Genomic DNA, 20,532 nt, shown 5'->3' with positions numbered 1-20,532 from the left:
CCCCATATTCAAGATTCAATTAGATTCAATGTCAATTCCGTTAGGGATATTTCCGTCACAATACCAATTTTGCTTAGATATAAAGGAGATCCTCAGAACTAATGCAGTAAATTGTACAAGGAACATGTCATGGGTTACAAATTAGCCTTTGCTAGAAACCCATCGCATTGTCTTTTGTGTTTTATAAACGAGGTTCAATGCATTCTGTTCTGCCCATTATAACACACACACACACACATACTCATAAGTACACACACACACACACACACACACACACACACACACACACACACACACACACACACACAGACGCACACCTTAAGTGAGCATAGCTTGTTGTATCCCTCAGTCTGGAGGTCTTTAATCACTGACTCGTGGGGACTCTGCTCCGCAGCAGCTGTGCGTTCAGAGGCACAATGACCGATAGAGTTGGAACAGCGCCATCGATTCCACAGCGCCAAGAGTATTCTGGCCGTCAGGACTTTGTAAACGCCCGCTCTCATGTCGTCTCGGACAACAGGCCAGCTAGATCACTCACCGCGTGACTGCTTTCTGCTGCCCCACTCTGTGAGACATGAGACACGAGCCTTCAGGCGTTGTTGACGTTAGTGAGAAGTCATTGTCATTGGATGTCCAGCTGTCACAAGTCAGGGCGACTCTCTCTGGTGAAGTTAATGATAATTATAATAATAATAATATATTAGTGCTGTCATTGACACCTGTCAATCGATTAAAATCGGTTTACTAAGAGTTTCTTCCCCAGTGCTGTGCGCAGCCTGAATAACTCCAAAGGCTAGATTTGTATATTATCCTATTTTATTTTGGTGTGTTATTTAGTCAGGTTGTGGAAGTGCTGTTTCTGTGTGTCTGTGCATCACGCACTTTGATTATATGCACTTTTATTGTAAATTGTGCCTCTATGGATTATGCACTTGACCACTTTAGGTGATGTTATCAACCTCAGCATTTGTCATTATATACTGTCTGTTTAAAAAAAAAAAAAAAAAAAATCTGTACTGTTTCTACTCTGCTCAAGTTTCAAGTTCAAGTTTCTTTAATAGTTGTCATACAGAAGTACAGAATACTTTTGTACAAAATGCTTCTTACTGTTGCGCTCCAGAGACTGTGCATGACAAGATAAGTATGAAATAAAAACATAGTAAAAATTAGAAGAAAAAAAAGAGGTCACAGTGTTCAGTTTAGACATATGTACAATGTTCGTAGACGTAGTTACCATACAATATACAATACTGTGCAGTGTACTAATATACAATACTATATAGTGCAAGGCATAAATGGACGAGGTGCATTTGGATTAGTTGTAGACACACAGTGTTTGCTCTGTACCTGTATTCCAATGTGGATTCGTCCATACATGGCAAATACAATCTCTGACTCTGACTCTGATATTTAGGAATTTAGTTAGATCATTTTTCTCATATTTTTATATTCAGATACAATTGTATTGCCTATATTTATGTATTTCTACTATTACCCTGCCCATACCTGTACCCCCCTCCCCACGCTGCTATGCCGCCGAATGCCCCCAATGGGATCAATAAAGGAATATCTTATCTTATCTCAACACCTGTCTAAAAAGTTCTAGAAACCATAGAAGTATAGAAACTAATCGTGCTTTTCTACTGCAAGTAGGAAGATCATCATGGTACAATCAGCAATGATGTGTCTGTTATATTTGATTATGGTGACGTCCTGTACATGCATACCTCTCCCTCCACCTTAAAACACCTGTGTCGGTAAGTGGCCTGAGATAATCTTTGAATAATGACAGATGACAAGTAGTTGAACAGAATAATAACAAGTTTCAGTCCATCTGTATTTAAATTAATTCCATTCACTCGATCTAATCTTGGATCCGCGGGTGATTTGATGAGAATAACACATTTCAGTCCACTTCTTCAAATGCGTACATTTGTATCTAATCCATCATCTACAGGTCTCCAATTGTACCTCAATAAAATGTTTCCGTCCATCCCCGCTTTTAAATTAATTCATTTCATTCCATTTCGTCTGATCTTGAATCCGCCGGTCTTCCGATCTGCGTGCCCTTGAGCAGAGGAAACCCTCGCGTATCAGGAATTTAGTATGTCTATTTTTATCATGCACATCTTATGTCTTACCTGTTTTTTTTCCTCAATGTCTATTTTATTAAGGGGTGCACGATATAGATTTTTTGATATCGATACCGATATCACTACACTATCACTACTCCTCAAGGTCGATACCGATACCGATAACCGATATATATATACATTTATTGTATTATAATTTTTTTTTTATGTATATTCCTGTAGTTTTGACCTAACCAGATTTATCATGACATGAGCGTTACTACTATGAACAAAACAAAGCCAAGAGAACAGTTTTGATTCTTCAAATAAAGTGACTATATTTATTTTTCCAAATAAATATAATTTGAGTCAATCACAAAATTCACAATCCGTCAATGTCATTAACAATGTGTTTCCCTGAACAATGAGTGAACTAAAAACCAACAGGTATTGTGCTTTGTCAGTAGGGATGGGTACCGTTCACATTTGAACCGATACGGTACCGGTACCTGTGAATCGATACCGGTACCCAGCGGTATCTTTTTTCTGTACTTTAGTCTCTAAAAATGTAATCTACCTACCTCAGTTGTAATAAAAAAAAATCCCAACTTCAAATAACCACATTTTCGACAGTTTTCGGCTTGCCATTGCCCCGACTGCTTTGTTGTTTAATCAAGTCAAATCCTAAGTAAGCATAATGTGCGTGTGAACGTTGACATGAAAAGAAAAAAGTTATAAATTTTTTTTAATAATGTAAAAAAAAATTAAAACATTTGTATTATCGGAGCTATCAATACTTTTATCGGGTTTATCGGGATGACGTCATAATTGCTGATAGCGACCCGATAATTATCGTGCATCCCTAATTTTATTATTGTATTATTGCACAATGCAGGCTTGACCACCCGCATTTCACTATATATGCCCCGGTACGTATGTGACAAATAAACCTCTCGATTCTTGTATCGACCAACGTCATATTTGATTTTGAATACGGTGTTCAATGCATCTTCTGGTGATCGGTGGCACTTTATAGTTGACTCCCCTTCCTCACAGCACTCTGGGTCCCAACCCACTCCTCTGGGTCCTCCCAGGTCTTCCAGTAGAGTCCACTCTCTCTGTCTCCCAACCCACTCCTCTGGGTCCTCCCAGGTCTTCCAGTAGAGTCCACTCTCTCTGTCTCCCAACCGACTCCTCTGGGTCCTCCCAGGTCTTCTAGTAGAGTCCACTCTCTCTGCCCCAACCGACTCCTCTGGGTCCTCCCAGGTCTTCCAGTAGAGTCCACTCTCTCTGCCCCAACCCACTCCTCTGGGTCCTCCCAGGTCTTCCAGTAGAGTCCACTCTCTCTGTCTCCCAACCGACTCCTCTGGGTCCTCCCAGGTCTTCCAGTAGAGTCCACTCTCTCTGTCTCCCAACCGACTCCTCTGGGTCCTCTCAGGTCTTCCAGTAGAGTCCACTCTCTCTGTCTCCCAACCGTCTCCTCTGGGTCCTCCCAGGTCTTCCAGTAGAGTCCACTCTCTCTGCCCCAACGACTCCTCTGGGTCCTCCCAGGTCTTCCAGTAGAGTCCACTCTCTCTGTCCCAACCGACTCCTCTGGGTCCTCCCAGGTCTTCCAGTAGAGTCCACTCTCTCTGTCCCAACCGACTCCTCTGGGTCCTCCCAGCTATTCCAGTAGAGTCCACTCTCTCTTCCCCAACCCACTCCTCTGGGTCCTCCCAGGTCTTCCAGTAGAGTCCACTCTCTCTGCCCCAACCGACTCCTCTGGGTCCTCCCAGGTCTTCCAGTAGAGTCCACTCTCTCTGCCCCAACCGACTCCTCTGGGTCCTCCCAGGTCTTCCAGTAGAGTCCACTCTCTCTGTCCCAACCCACTCCTCTGGGTCCTCCCAGGTCTTCCAGTAGAGTTCAAACTGTTTGTGTGATGCTAACTTTCTTGTTCTTCCTGCCTCTCCTTTGCTCTCTTCTCTTCTTGTTTCTTTAAAGATCCATTACATTATGTTTTTCCATCTAGTTCGTGTTAAAGTCGTGTTAAAACATTAGAGCCGTCGGTGTTGTGAAAACGACGACTAAATCCATTTAAATCGCGGATATCTAACAGACTTGAGCCATTTCAGATCCGCTTCCATGAAGACATTACACAATAATACTGTGGTTACTCCGACCGGCCCATCAGTCACGTCTAGCTGAGTGCTGTACCACTCTGTTCTGGCCTTACAGCGGAGTGTCTAGTGGACTGACTCACAGAGGGAGCACTAAAACACTTACAACAAATCAAATCATCTCACTGTCTCCCTTCCTTCCTTAATGGCCTCCTTTTTTTCCGAGTAGCGTGGCTCCAGAATCATACCGGCTGATTTCCTCCCATATGTCATCTTCATCTCTTCATCTCTTCCGGACACAGGCCTCCTAACGGCTTCACGCCCTCGCTACGGCTCCGCATAACCATCGCTCTACCATGCCGTGTTCTGGAGGAAGGCTCCTGTCTCACCGTCGGGTCAAGAACATCAAAGTCCATATAATAATAATAATAATAATAATAATAATAATAATAATAATAATAATAATAATAATATATTTATTAAAAGATATTAACCCTCGTATTGTCTATTATGCACTCTGCTACTAAGGAATCTACCTTGCCTACACAAGTCAGCTTTATTTTTATAGCACATTTACAAACGACTAAAAGCCAAACCAAAGTGCTTCACAGGTAGGACATGATGAAAACACATACAATGCAGTAACAAGTAAAAAAAAAAAGAAAAAAACACTAAAATGACAGAAAAAGGTATTGTAAATTTAAGAAAGCATGTATCGTTTATGAATACATTTCCTGATATTTCCTGAACTGATATTTCACTAATAACACTTAAACCATCGTATATCTGAAATTATTACATGGCGTTTTCACATTCGCCGAAATGCTTGCTTGTGATTGGTCAATAGCGCTCGTCAGAGGTCCGATATTACTCGATAACGGACCTCTGCCGAACAATAATGACCGCTTTGCGCAGCTGGACCAATCAAGCCCACTACACACACTGTATCAGTGCTGCTCAGCATATGCACAGCTGCACTCAGTCATGCAATCAGACCACAGACCTGCCGGCTGCCGATAATAATAATCACTTTATTTGGGCTGACAGAGCCACAGAACAACTGCGTCTGCATTTGATCTCGTCTTGTCGATGAATTAGGTATATTGTTAGTACCGTACTTTTCGCACTATAAGCCGCACCTGACTATAAGCCGCAGCAGCTAAATTGAATGATGTGTACATATATAAGCCGCACTGGAGTATAAGCCGCAGGTGTTTTAATGTTTAATTACCATATGTAATTAGCATTGGGACACAATACTGTTGGACAAATAACAAGAATTAACTCATTTACAAGTTATATTAAGTTTAGCAAATAAGGGAACAGATAAATAACATTTCAATGCAGTCAAAAAAGCAATATTTAGATTTTAACATTTTGGGGTTTGGTCACGTGGATTCACATATAAGCCGCACCGTTATATAAGCCGCAGGGTCGAGAAATGGGGGAAAAAGCCGCGGCTTATAGTCCGAAAAGTACGGTAAGTTAGCCAGTAAGTCGGCTGCACCTCGGTGTTCTAAACTCCGTGTCGGTCAATTATTTTGCGACAATGACCTCGTAGCTATACATTATCCCTTACATATACACTATGACTGCTGTTTTGACAGGATTAGGGTCTTTACTCTTGGCTAAAAAAATAAATAAAAAAAACGCAACATTAATCCATACAGTCTGTAGACATGGATTTAGGACGTCATGTCATTTTTGGTCCGGTACCGGACCCATCGGGCTTAGGAGGTTAACTCTCCACCCTGCCACTGCTGTCGCGCCCTGTGCTGATGTGCGCCCTGTGCTGATGTGTGCCCTGTGCTGATGTGCGTCCCTGTTCTGATGTGCGCCCTGTGCTGATGTGCACCCTGTGCTGATGTGCGCCCTGTGCTGATGTGCGCCCTGTGCTGATGTGCAGTCTGTTAGTCTTTGGTGTTATTGCAGTTCCCTCTCCAGCGCCTCTCATCAACAAGCTGTATTTGCCCAAAGGATTGATGCGGACCGGGCTTCATTAGCCGTGACCAGATTTATTGGCTGTGACCAGCAGTTCTGCATCTCTCTGCTCATTGGTCGGTCCATGAATAACATATATACACACACACACTTCATGCACTGAATGTATAAAGGAAGAGTGGTGCGGATATGTTAGAAGGTGTTTTGTACTGTCTTCAAACTTGCTGTTATCATTCATTACGTCTTCATCACATGCTGTCGTTAAGCTTGATCATTGTAAGTATTATGCTGTTGAGAGATGGAGGCAAAATCGGACTTCAAGGTTTTTCCCTCTTCGTTGACATTTAATTGGCTACCTGATGTGCAATAATCAAATTAAATAAATTATAGCCTCAGTCTATAAAAGAAAACAAATGTATGTGTTGACAGAAGTAGACTAATGCACAAAATAAATTAGCTTATAGTCGACCAAAATAGTATATTTATACAGAACTAATCAAAGTGAAATCAGTTGAAAAAATATAAATAAACAAGGCCCTCGTCAATTTACACCTACATGAACTCTTAAATAATTAACATAATTGCTTCTGTTGCCTTAAAATTAACATGAACAACAACAAAAATGTAAGTAATTTGAGCTGTAATAAAAGCACAATGAATAAAACGTGCCTTCACTTTTAAGTGTGCATTGATCAAACTAAATGAACAACCATATCCAACCAATGCAAAAACATGAATTACACCATAATGAAAATAGCTTCTGTGGTCTAATCCTCAACACAAACTAACATACCTGGAGCTGTGAATGATATGAGTGTTTAACACAAACTAACATACCTGGAGCTGTGAATGATATGAGTGTTTAACACAAACTAACATACCTGGAGCTGTGCATGATATGAGTGTAACACAAACTAACATACCTGGAGCTGTGAATGATATGCGTGTAACACAAACTAACATACCTGGAGCTGTGAATGATATGAGTGTAACACAAACTAACATACCTGGAGCTGTGAATGATATGCGTGTAGCACAAACTAACATACCTGGAGCTGTGAATGATATTAGTGTAACACATACTAACATACCTGGAGCTGTGAATGATATGCGTGTAGCACAAACTAACATACCTGGAGCTGTGAATGATATGAGTGTAACACATACTAACATACCTGGAGCTGTGAATGATATGAGTGTTTAACACAAACTAACATACCTGGAGCTGTGAATGATATGAGTGTAACACATACTAACATACCTGGAGCTGTGAATGATATGAGTGTAACACATACTAACATACCTGGAGCTGTGAATGATATGAGTGTAACACAAACTAACATACCTGGAGCTGTGAATGATATGCGTGTAACACAAACTAACATACCTGGAGCTGTGAATGATATGCGTGTAACACAAACTAACATACCTGGAGCTGTGAATGATATGAGTGTTTAACACAAACTAACATACCTGGAGCTGTGAATGATATGAGTGTTTAACACAAACTAACATACCTGGAGCTGTGAATGATATGAGTGTTTAACACAAACTAACATACCTGGAGCTGTGAATGATATGAGTGTTTATCACAAACTAACATACCTGGAGCTGTGCATGATATGAGTGTTTAACACAAACTAACATACCTGGAGCTGTGCATGATATGAGTGTTTAACACAAACTAACATACCTGGAGCTGTGAATGATATGAGTGTTTAACACAAACTAACATACCTGGAGCTGTGAATGATATGAGTGTTTATCACAAACTAACATACCTGGAGCTGTGAATGATATGAGTGTTTAACACAAACTAACATACCTGGAGCTGTGAATGATATGAGTGTTTAACACAAACTAACATACCTGGAGCTGTGAATGATATGAGTGTTTAACACAAACTAACATACCTGGAGCTGTGAATGATATGAGTGTTTAACACAAACTAACATACCTGGAGCTGTGAATGATATGTGTGTAACACAAACTAACATACCTGGAGCTGTGAATGATATGAGTGTAACACAAACTAACATACCTGGAGCTGTGCATGATATGAGTGTAACACAAACTAACATACCTGGAGCTGTGCATGATATGTGTGTAACACAAACTAACATACCTGGAGCTGTGAATGATATGCGTGTAACACAAACTAACATACCTGGAGCTGTGCATGATATGAGTGTAACACAAACTAACATACCTGGAGCTGTACATGATATGAGTGTAACACAAACTAACATACCTGGAGCTGTGAATGATATGAGTGTTTAACACAAACTAACATACCTGGAGCTGTGAATGATATGAGTGTTTAACACAAACTAACATACCTGGAGCTGTGAATGATATGAGTGTTTAACACAAACTAACATACCTGGAGCTGTGAATGATATGAGTGTTTAACACAAACTAACATACCTGGAGCTGTGAATGATATGAGTGTTTAACACAAACTAACATACCTGGAGCTGTGAATGATATGAGTGTTTAACACAAACTAACATACCTGGAGCTGTGTGAATGATATGAGTGTTTAACACAAACTAACATACCTGGAGCTGTGTGAATGATATGAGTGTTTAACACAAACTAACATACCTGGAGCCCCATTTATCAACAATGCCTAGAAAGTGTTCTATTTTCTCTCCTACTCACAGAATTTAGAATGTCTCTACACACAGAAAAAAATCTGCATTTATCAAACGTGCGTAAACACACCTGCAAGTACTCCATGTTGATAAATACCAATTGTTACCGTCTATGCTCGTGCACAATTATAAGTATTTGCATACAGAACCGCCCCTAATTAACCATATATGGTCATTAAACACCCCCATGGGAACATGCCTGTTTGTGGAATGTGTAATAATGGCTAAGCAAACTAAAAAGAGAAACTTCAAGATTGATTGATCACAGAGGTCATGTAACCAACACATTGAAGGTATGTTTCGTTGTGAAAAATCTTATTTGGAAACATGACACACAAAATAATAGTATTTAACTTTTTATTTGAAACGATATTTAATCATATGATTTTAAATATTTTTTGAGAATAAAGAAAATCCAATTAAGTTGTCAATTTCGCAGACAACTCTGCTGAGTTGCCCATTCCAGCGGACACCCAGGAGGAGGGAATGGAGGGAGGGTCCAGACTATCTTCGGCGCGCCGGGAGCCAATAAGGGTGTTGACTGACGCAGTCCTACAGAACCAGCACATTGACAGAAATAAATGACAAGCCGACCCGACATTTGCACTGTAATGACTGCAATGAACGAGTCGTTGAAGCAAAGTGCTACCTGTGCAACCCAATGGAGAATAAAAACCACTATTTTTACGCTTGCGTTTGTGTTTGCGGTGATAGCCATAATACTGCAAAAATAAGGTTTTTTAAAGATAGATTAAGACCTTGCAAGGGTAGACTTACTTAAAACTGCTGTATGATCCTCTTGACTGAATCGCCGCAGCTCTTGGACGTGGGTGTTCTGCGTCTGCCCCCTCGTTGTGTATTTGATGCAGCATTTGTACTTTTTAACTCCATCGAGTCTTTTAAATTTAAGCTGAAAACTCCCCTATATTCCTTAGCCTTCCCCGACTCACTCTGACCCTTGCCTTGTTTGTTTTGACGTGTTGTTCTGTTTCTTTGTTTGTCTGTTGGTTGTTTATTTTCAGTTTATTTATACTTCAGTAGTACTTTCTTTTTTATAAAAATATGTTTGCTATGCAACACTGTAAAGCACTTTGGTTGACAAGTGTCATGTTTAAATGTGCTATACAAATACATTTGATTGATAGATTAACTGTTCTTGTTGCATCCTGACTGGAATGTTCCTCTCTGTGATAATAATACAGTTCACCTTGTATGTTCACCTTTCTATAATACTGTGAGCATAGTATTACCTTTCTATATTACTGTCAGTATAGTATTACCTTTCTATATTACTGTGAGCATAGTATTACCTTTCTATATTACTGTCGGCATAGTATTACCTTTCTATATTACTGTCAGCATAGTATTACCTTTCTATATTACTGTGAGCATAGTATTACCTTTCTATATTACTGTCAGCATAGTATTACTGTCAGCATAGTATTACTGTCAGCATAGTATTACCTTTCTATATTACTGTGAGCATAGTATTACCTTTATATATTACTGTCGGTATAGTATTACCTTTATATATTACTGTCAGCATAGTATTACTGTCAGTATAGTATTACCTTTCTATATTACTGTCAGCATAGTATTACCTTTCTATATTACTGTCAGCATAGTATTACCTTTCTATATTACTGTCAGTATAGTATTACCTTTTTATATTACTGTCAGTATAGTATTACCTTTCTATATTACTGTCAGCATAGTATTACCTTTCTATATTACTGTCGGCATAGTATTACCTTTATATATTACTGTCAGCATAGTATTACCTTTATATATTACTGTCGGTATAGTATTACCTTTATATATTACTGTCAGCATAGTATTACTGTCAGTATAGTATTACCTTTCTATATTACTGTCAGTATAGTATTACCTTTCTATATTAGTCAGCATAGTTTTACCTTTCTATATTACTGTCAGCATAGTATTACCTTTCTATATTACTAGTATCAGCATAGTATTACCTTTCTATATTACTATCAGCATAGTATTACCTTTCTATATTACTGTCAGTATAGTATTACCTTTCTATATTACTGTGAGCATAGTATTACCTTTCTATATTACTGTCAACATAATATTACCTTTCTATATTACTGTCAGCATAGTATTACCTTTCTATATTACTGTCATATCATTACCTTTCTATAATACTGTCAGCATAGTATTACCTTTCTATATTACTGTCATATCATTACCTTTCTATATTACTGTCATCATATTATTTTATGACGATAGAAGATGTTTGTTTACTCTATGTTCCTCTCTCTCTCTGTTCTCTCTTGCTCTGTTCTCTCTGTTCCTCTCTCTTTCTCTCTCTTTCTCTGACAGTAATATGTAAATGGTCTCTCTCTCCTTCAGGTCCAGCTGACCAAAGCACAGGAGGAGTCGGGTGCACTGAAACTGCAGCTTCAGACCGTCAGTACACACACACACACACACACACACACACACACACACACACACACACACACACACACACCTTGGTGACCTTGGTGATTGTGTGTCATCCCTGAGGTGTTTCCATCTATTGCTAATCAGTAACCCCCCCTCACACTCTCTATCTATCTTAGTCTGTCTGTCTGTACCCACCCCCCCCCTCTATCTCTCTCAACCACCCCGTTGATGCATGCTATAGGCTCTGGTCGCCGGGGAGACATCAACATTGCTGCAGCAATGAGAATTGGCGTGTGAAATCCACCTGTCTGCTGAATGAGTAATTACCCCTCCTTCTGATGGGGGGGGGGGCGAGGGGGGAGGGGTAGAGAGAGAGAGAGAGATAGAGAGAGAGAGAGCGAACAGGAAATGGAGCAATAACTGTAAAGGAAAAGGACGGTTAGAGATGAAGAAGGAAATGAGGTCAGACGGACATAAAGAAAGGAAGGGAAGGGGGCACTGGTAGAAAAAAGAATGAGAGGTTGGTAGACTGATTTAGAGGTTGGTGGATTGAGAGGTTGGTGGATTGAGAGGCTGGTGGATTGAGAGGTTGGTGGATTGATATGTTGGTGGATTGAGAGGCTGGTGGATTGAGAGGTTGGTCGATTGAGAGGTTGGTGGATTGAGAGGTTGGTGGATTGAGAGGCTGGTGGATTGAGATGCTGGTGGATTGAGATGCTGGTGGATTGAGAGGCTGGTGGATTGAGAGGTTGGTGGTTTGAGAGGCTGGTGGATGTGCGTTTGTGTTTCTGTCGGAGGAAGTTACCTGCACAGAATAGAAGCAATCTGACTTTATTTGTTATGTTTGGTCTGTGGCCCTGGTCAGATGCCTGTCTTGTTGGTTGGTTAGAAGTTTGGAAGTAAGTCTGTCTGTCTGTCTGTCTGTCTGTCTGTCTGTCTGTCTGTCTGTCTGTCTGTCTGTCTGTCTGTCTGTCTGTCTGTTTGTCTCTCTGTCTGTCTCTCTGTCTGTCTGTCTGTCTGTCTGTCTGTCTGTCTGTCTGTCTGTCTGTCTGTCTGTCTGTCTGTTTGTCTCTCTGTCTGTCTCTCTGTCTGTCTGTCTGTCTGTCTGTCTGTCTGCCTGCCCACCCCCTCTGTCTTTCTCTTCTCTCCCTCTCTCCTCTATCCTCTTTATTTCACCTCTCCTCTCTCCCTTTTCATTCTGTATATCCTCTCTTCCTCTCTCTCTCCCATCCTGTATCTCCGCTCGCTCTTTCCTCTCTCTCTCTCCCTCTCTCCCTCTCCCCCTCTCACCCAGCCTGCCTCGGGGGAGATATTTGCACAAAGTTCCTGTGATGTATTTCAATCTCAACAGCTGTTTGTGTGGTAGAGTTGGTGGCAGCGTGTCTAACTGATAACTTCATAATATTCATACTTTAATTCAATGCATGTTAGGTTTGGCATTCGTTTATATAACCTTTGATTGGTCCTGGCTGAGCAGTGTCTGGCTTTTTCAACCCTAATGTTCTGCAAAAATTGGAAATTAAATAATTCACAAGATCTAACTCTAACGGATGTCATCATGCCCGGCTGCATTTGACACAGCATTACTGAGGCGGTTAACCCTTTCACTACCACACTACCAACGGGTTAACCATTTCACTGCGACACACAGCCTGTCAACCGGTTAACTTATTTATTTATTTGACAAATTATTTGATGCCCACTGGGTCAAAGCCAATTGAATACTGTCTTCACAGCCAAACCATATTCTGCCTCCTCAGACCCTTTCACTGCCACACTACATAATGTTAACCCTTTCTCTACCACACTACATACGGTAACCATTTCACTACCACACCACATAATGTTAACCCTTTCTCTACCACACTACATACGGTAACCCTTTCACTACCACACCACACAATGTTAACCCTTTCACTACCACACCACATAATGTTAACCATGTCTCTAGCACCCTACATAAGGTCAACCTTTCACTACCACACTACATAAGGTCAACCTTTCACTACCACATTGCCGAAGGTTAACCCTTTCACTACCACACTACAGCAGGTAACCCTTTCACTAACACACACTACAGAAGGTTAACCTTTCACTACCACACTGCATAATGTTAACCCTTTCACTGCCACACTACAGCAGGTTAACCTTTCACTACCACACTACATACAGTTAACCTTCCACTACCACAGTACCTAATGTTAACCCTTTCACTACCACACTACAGACAGTTAACCCTTTCACTACCACACTGCAGACGGTTAACCTTCTGTAGTGTGGTAGTGAAATGTTTAACCTTCTATAGTGTGGTAGTGCGAGGGTTAATATGACATTGGATTTTAAAAGCAAGCAGTACTGTTTACGAGGTCCGCCTCATGTTTTACAATGGAGCGCATTGGGCGGCAGTCGGGCGCCAGCTGACCCAGGAACAGCCTCGGACATCTTTAATACAAACCATTTGATTCTCGAGGTGCTCATCCTAGCAGCCCGTCATCTTTAATCACCGGGCTTGTATTTTAGTGCCGTGATTCAGAATGTTAACATATATATAATTCACTTGTAATTCACACACGAGATGTAATTAAGATAATTACATTACGACATGATTTCATTCACAGGCGGAGATGGAGCTGGAGACCGTGAAGAAGCAGCAGGCGTCTGCGGCCGACGGCAACACCTCGGCGACCCGAGAGGAGGTGGCCATGCTCAGGTACTGTGCACCTACATTAGACACCCAGTCTTATCTTTAATCACAGCCAGCTACTGAGCACCTACATTAGACACCCAGTCTTATCTTTAATCACAGCCAGCTACTGAGCACCTACATTAGACACCCAGTCTTATCTTTAATCACAGCCAGGTACTGGGCACCTACATTAGACACCCAGTCTTATCTTTAATCACAGCCAGGTACTGGGCACCTACATTAGACACCCAGTCTTATCTTTAATCACAGCCAGGTACTGGGCACCTACATTAGACACCCAGTCTTATCTTTAATCACAGCCAGATACTGAGCACCTACGACACCCAGTCTTATCTTTAATCACAGCCAGGCACTGAGCACCTACATTAGACACCCAGTCTTATCTTTAATCACAGCCAGATACTGAGCACCTACGACACCCAGTCTTATCTTTAATCACAGCCAGGCACTGAGCACCTACATTAGACACCCAGTCTTATCTTTAATCACAGCCAGGCACTGAGCACGTACATAGACACCCAGTCTATGCATGCAATTGGTCCACTGATGGATACATCTTGATATTTGTCTACTCTAGTGTGTTCATTAGACGGGTGAAATCCTCTTTTAAGTGCCTCTGTGCCCGTTTTCTTAGGCAGTTAGCCTCGCTAGTATGCGCGCCATTAGCGTTAGCCATGCTTCTAGGCCTCTTTGCTTTTGGAAAGAATTACCCAAAAAAAAAATATATGAATATATATATATATTATAATATTATTATTATTTTTTTAAGTTTGTATTCGACTAAGAGGTTGGCAGTCGACTACAGCTCCTTCCGATCGATTAGTCGACTATTGGATGAGTCGAGGTCAGCCCTAATAGACACACATTCACTCCTCGGCCACCACCAGCCCCAGGCTGCTCGGCCCCCGCCTGTCCGTCTCTGACCCAGCCTGTCAGTTCTGCCCGTTAGCCGTACACAGTGCAGCGAGGTCGGAGTTGGGTTTCTACTCTCCCGGCCCCAGGAAGGCTCCATTTCTCATGCGCTAATAGACCCGTCGGTTTGAACCCCAACCCAAAACGCCTGCTGTGTGAATCCCCCCACTGTGTGACGACGAGACAGATCTGGACCGTCGACCCCCGTCAGTCAGACTGTGGTATGATGATGAGTGATGACAGTGTCAGGGTTCGCACAAGATCCTTGAAGTGCTTAAAGTGCTTGATTTTTTACAAAAAAAAATCAAGGCCTGGAATTCCTTGAAAACAGCCCATCTTTTAACAAGGTGCTTAAAAAGTCCTTGCAATTCAAATCAACCATTCGCATTGAAAGTTTTGTTCATCCGTGATTAAATTGTTCTGAATAAAAAAAAAAGTATCTAAAGTTTAACTAATTGTCGGAAATTGGTTTTAAGCCATAACTATTGGATCCGATTTTCTTTCAATTAAAAAAACGGCATTTAAAAGTGAATTGGATCCTTTTTAATGCCCTTTTAAAATTTAATAAAATAGGGCTTAGGAAAGGACTTGAAAGTCCCTGAATTTCATTTTGCAATGTCTGTGGAAACCCTGCATTGTGACGTCAACAGGTATAAATACCTCTGTCAGACGGACTGTGATGTGATGAGACGTGATGACAACAGACATACCCCATATGTCCATCAAAACAATGATCGCCATTCTAAGTGACGGGCAGCTGTTAACTAAAGTGTGTGTGTGTGTGTGTGTGCGTGTTGTGTGTGCGTGTTGTGTGTGGTCCAGGCAGAGGATGGAGGAGTTGGAGGCGGAGCGACAAGGTCTTGAGGACCAGAAGAACATTTTGGAGATGAGGCTGGAGAGACACAACCTGCAGGTCGGTACCACCAACCCCCCCCTTTTCTCCCCTAACCCCCGTGATGGATTGACCCGTCTGGCACAAAGGAACCAATTTAATAACCCATAGGCGCACCAGCCTTTTGCCCACATGCCACGGCAGATTGATTCACACACAAACACTCCCCACATCTGACAGCATCTCAAATGCAATTGGACCCAGGTGTCATCCACCCCCCCCGGCTCAGATGGAAAGTTCTAGAACCTGTGGTTGATTAAAGGCCCTCCCTCCCTCCCTCCCTCCCTCTCTCTGATTGGCCAGAGGGCTGAGGGTGGACAGCGAGCGGCTGGAGGTGAGGGGTAGACACTGCAGGCCTCGAGACTCGGCTACTGTCAGCCTGTCTGGAATGAGTTCCTCTCTGCTGGGTAGAGCTCTAATACAGACACACACACACACACACACACGCACACACGCACACACACACACACCAGGGTTTCCGTTAGAATTTTTTTTTGCAGGTCTGAGTGTCCGGTAGATTTCACTCTACCGGACAAATGGGATAAATTCCGGTCAGAGTTTATTGAGCTTAAAAACAATTGATAGGCCTATATAAAGAATGACATCCTCAAGGCATTTATAATATTTTAACTTAAAACTAGGCTACTTTTGCGTATATACAGTCATTAATATATTCCAAATAAAATAAGTCCCTCGAGACTTCGTGCTGCTGCCGACTTGAGGTGTCTGTGGGCAGTCTGCCCGACATTAATAAACAGCAGTTTATAATCACATTTTTATGAGCTAACGAATTCCGTTATATTGGACATTTGTATTAATTATATCAAGCGAAGAACTGAGAAAGTTGGCAGAGAGAGACGGCAACATTATCGTGGGTTTGCGTGATGTATATCTCCACCTCCCAACGACTTGGTGCTGGTCATAATGTCCGGTGAAAATAATTCCCTCTAAGCACAATTTGATTATTTGAATTGTATTAAAATAGGCTAAAATTAAATAGCCTATGCGATGAACGATTCATTACATTCGTTTCATCGTTGCTTCACCAAGCAGCCGGTCTAATAATGAAAGCTGTTGTCAGCGCGAGCTGGCTGCAGTTAGATTTGCAAGAAGCATCCAGCTGCAGACCCGCAGAGCAGCTTTCCAGGTCTGGGGACCGCACTGTGCCAGCAAAGCTGGTGGGTTCTGTGGGTCTGCAGCTGCATGCTTTTCGCAAATCTAGCAGCAAGCTCTCGCTGACACAGCGTCGTCATTATTAGACCGGCTGCTTGGTGAAGCAACAATAACAAATGTAATGATTGTTTCGTTCATCGCATAGGCTATTTAATTTGAGCCTATTTGAATACAATTCAAATAATCAAATTGTGCTTAGAGGGAATTATTTTCACCGGACATTATGACCGGAGAGATTAAATATGTCGGACTTCAACAGATTTTGCCGGTCAAATACCGGTAATTACCGGCTAACGGAAACGCTGACACACACACACACACGCAGACACACACAGACACACAGACACGCGTGCACGCACACCCGCGCACACACAAAGTTGCTTTAACTAACCCGACCACTTATACCTGCTCTCTTCTTCTTCTTTTTAAATTGGCTCTCTTTGTGTGTGTAAGTGTGAATGTGTTCATGTGACTGCACGTTTCTGTGTGTGTGTGTGTGTGTGTGTCTCATCTCAGTCAAGCACTCTGACTCATGCTGTGCCAACCCCTAGTCCACCAAGACACTTTAATGAAGTGTGTGTGTAGCATGTGTGGGTGTGTGTGTGGGTTCCATTTAGCAGTGGGGTGTAAGGAAGCTGTGGGCCTTGAAGCGTGACCACCACTCTTTAAGCAATTGGCATTTGTGTGTGGCTGTAGGTGTGTGTGTGTGTGTGTGTGTGTGTGTGTGGGCGGGCGGGCGGGCACATGTTTCAAGGTTGAGTATTGAGTGGATCAGATCAGTTCTAAAAGGTTGATTTCTGACTCCTCCACGGTCCAACGCCTGCAGATAGAGAGAGAGGGAGGGAGGGAGGGAGGGAGGGAGAGAGAGAGAGAGAGAGAGAGAGAGGGAGGGAGAGAGAGAGAGAGAGAACGAAAAACGGAGCAGTGGTTCGACCAAACAAATTTCCAAGTATATATCTGCTTAGAAGACGAAAATGTCTAATTATTATTGATTTTTTTCCCTTCATGGTAAATACACAGGTCACAACATGTTTACAGGAAAGTGTGGGAGTGTATTTCGTGATTGTTTGGAACTAGGCTACACTGGCACACCTACTTCCAGTGAATGACGCTAGGCTAACGGCGCGGCTGTTCCCTAAGCCTGCACAGAGACGAAAAGGGTATGTATCTGCTTGTCTAACTCCAGGGTAGATGGCAAATAAGCTAATTTCCCAAAAAGTTGGCGTGTTCCTTTCATGGATACATGGTTGAATGGAGGCACGAACGGATGAGCGTATCGGTGGAATAGACTGAGAAAGAATGATCAGGTGGATTTGGTGAGAAATAGACATCTCATTATCTGCTCTGTTCCCTCAACCTCAGGTTCAGGGTTAGATCATAAAGGAACCTCTAGTCTGGTTTCAACCTCAGGTTCAGGGTTAGATCATAAAGGAACCTCTAGTCTGGTTTCAACCTCAGGTTCAGGGTTAGATCATGAAGGAACCTCTAGTCTGGTTTCAACCTCGGAACTGATGAAGGAACCTCTAGTCTGCGCATTGCACCGGAAAGCGGACGATTTAGATGTGAGAAGAAGAATCACTCATGAAATTGTTGTAGTCCTAAGAAAGAGGAGACCCAGGGCTTTCGGTGGACGTAAAACTACTTTCACAAAACTACACTACCCAGCTCACACCAGCCGCAGTCAAAGCTGCAGCCGTTTGACGTGAAAAAAAATATTGACGTGATATATTATTAGTGTTGAACAAACCTGAACGTTATTGCCATGAAATACAACGTATATTGTTTCTTTACCTTTCTGTGAACGTCTAGAAAAAAGAAAGGAAAGAGGATATTTTGCCCGATCCATAGATGTATGACTTGGCCATAATAAGGTCATTTATAGGCCTGATATTAGGGATGTCCGATATTATCGGCTGACCGATATTATCGGCCGATATCGGCAGTAAAATGTGATATCGGAAAATATCGGTATCGGTTTAAAAAAGATTTAAAACAATAACAATATTTGTTATGTATATATCCAGTGAAATTATTAGTTACCTGAAATTATTCAGTTTTTTGGACGGGGAAACCCTGCATATATCGGTATCGGTTGATATCGGTAGATATCGGTATCGGAAATTAAGAGTTGGACAATATCGGAATATCGGTATCGGTAAAAAAGCCAATATCGAGCATCCCTACCTGATATTCTATATTCCATATTTCAAATTGCATGTGTCCGGTTAGCAAAATTCAGTACTGTATCTACAAAAAAAAACTGTAAATCATCTGCCCTTTGTTCATTTGCTTAGACTTTTAGTACACTTGATCTCAAGAAGGTGCTGAATGAGCTCAGTGGTCAATGTTAGCATGGTGCTATTCACCGTCAAAGGTGATAAATAATTATGATAATGATAATAATAATTTATATTATCCTTTGGTTCATTACAATTTACTCAAGCCTAGTAACGGACACAATATTCCTGACACTGGGACTACATTCCCTGAGGTCCATACATGTCCCTAGATACCAAGAACATGCACATGGACCTTGTAGAAGTGGAGCAATCTTCCATTTACTTTATGTACTTTTAAGCGAATTTTCTGAAAATATGGCTAGGGCTTATGAGTTTTAAGATGCCTGCGAAATGCTATCTTATAATCTAAATTAATCGAAATAATTTTTTTTTTTTTTTTTTAAATTCTTATTATTTTAAATATTTTTGTGTATTGTTTTTATTGACCTATAGTCCATTCATGCTGAGTGAATCAGTTCCCCTAGCCACATTTGTGTATTCAAAATGTTTTGGGGAATTAACTGATTCTGAATTAACTGAAAATTAATTGAATCGAATCGAATCGTGGTCAAATGAAGAGATTTCATGATCGAAATGAATCGTTGTGAGGTTCCATCGTTACACCCCTAGTGCTACAGTCTTGAGTGCATAGTGGCAAAGACATAATTAGCATAGTAGGTAGTAATATAGGTAAGGACGTTTATTTAGTAGCAAAGTACAAAGTAATAGTATAATACCCGGTGTTTGTGCTGGATTTCTTTCAGAATTTATTAGGTGTTTTTTTTTAATCTTTTTGCACAAGGGACTCATGGATATTGTTGTTCTCAAATCCGTCTGATGCAGAAAGCCATCCCTAATGCTTCCCAGAGCCAGAGTGGCGGCGCGCGACCAGTCAGAGTGAGAGTACGGCTTCATTAGCATACAGCGTGTCGGAGCCAATCAGGGACTCTGTTGTGCGTTCCGCCTATCCCATGCTATTTCCCCCTTCACTGACTTGGACCCTGTGATCTCTCTGGTGGCAAATAATATTCATAACCACGTTAAAAACAATATGCCTTCCGCAAGCAGTTCGATGACTCTTCTGAGTGAGTGCGTTACTGACTTGAAAGGCTTCTCCGTTTTGGCGGGGGGGTGAGCAGCTAAACGGGAGCATGCTGCGCTGGAGGAGGGCGTGTCCCAAGTGTCTCATACCCAAGTGCCGTTTACTGACCTCCACAACCACATTAGTATGCAAGAAAATGCAGCAATAAATTGCATGTATATAGTAAGGAAATTGATCGAGAAGTAAACTGTCTTTTCCTGCATTTCTTTTCTTTTTATATAATAATTAGGGATTCTCGATATTAATAATAATAATAATAATAACTTTATTTGTATAGCACTTTTCATAC

General features: G+C 41.5%; 1 protein-coding gene across 1 annotated transcript in view; it reads left to right on the top strand.

Moving 5' to 3' along the window:
• Window positions 1-20,532, top strand: part of mad1l1 (mitotic arrest deficient 1 like 1) — a gene marked incomplete at its 3' end in the record, with an annotated part of 226,511 nt that overhangs the window by 100,935 nt on the left and 105,044 nt on the right. The window contains exons 13-15 of the mRNA XM_084338322.1: window positions 11,143-11,199; window positions 13,797-13,888; window positions 15,620-15,710. Of these exons, the coding sequence (XP_084194448.1) occupies window positions 11,143-11,199; window positions 13,797-13,888; window positions 15,620-15,710 (240 nt within the window). The remainder of the gene's footprint in view (window positions 1-11,142; window positions 11,200-13,796; window positions 13,889-15,619; window positions 15,711-20,532) is intronic.

The sequence above is a fragment of the Notolepis coatsorum genome (assembly GCF_963971535.1).
Source record: "Notolepis coatsorum genome assembly, contig: SUPER_7_unloc_3, whole genome shotgun sequence".
In the NCBI taxonomy this organism is placed as follows: domain Eukaryota; kingdom Metazoa; phylum Chordata; class Actinopteri; order Aulopiformes; family Paralepididae; genus Notolepis; species Notolepis coatsorum.
The sequence above is the reverse complement of the archived record's forward strand: the minus strand, read 5'-3'. Positions and strand labels throughout refer to the sequence as shown.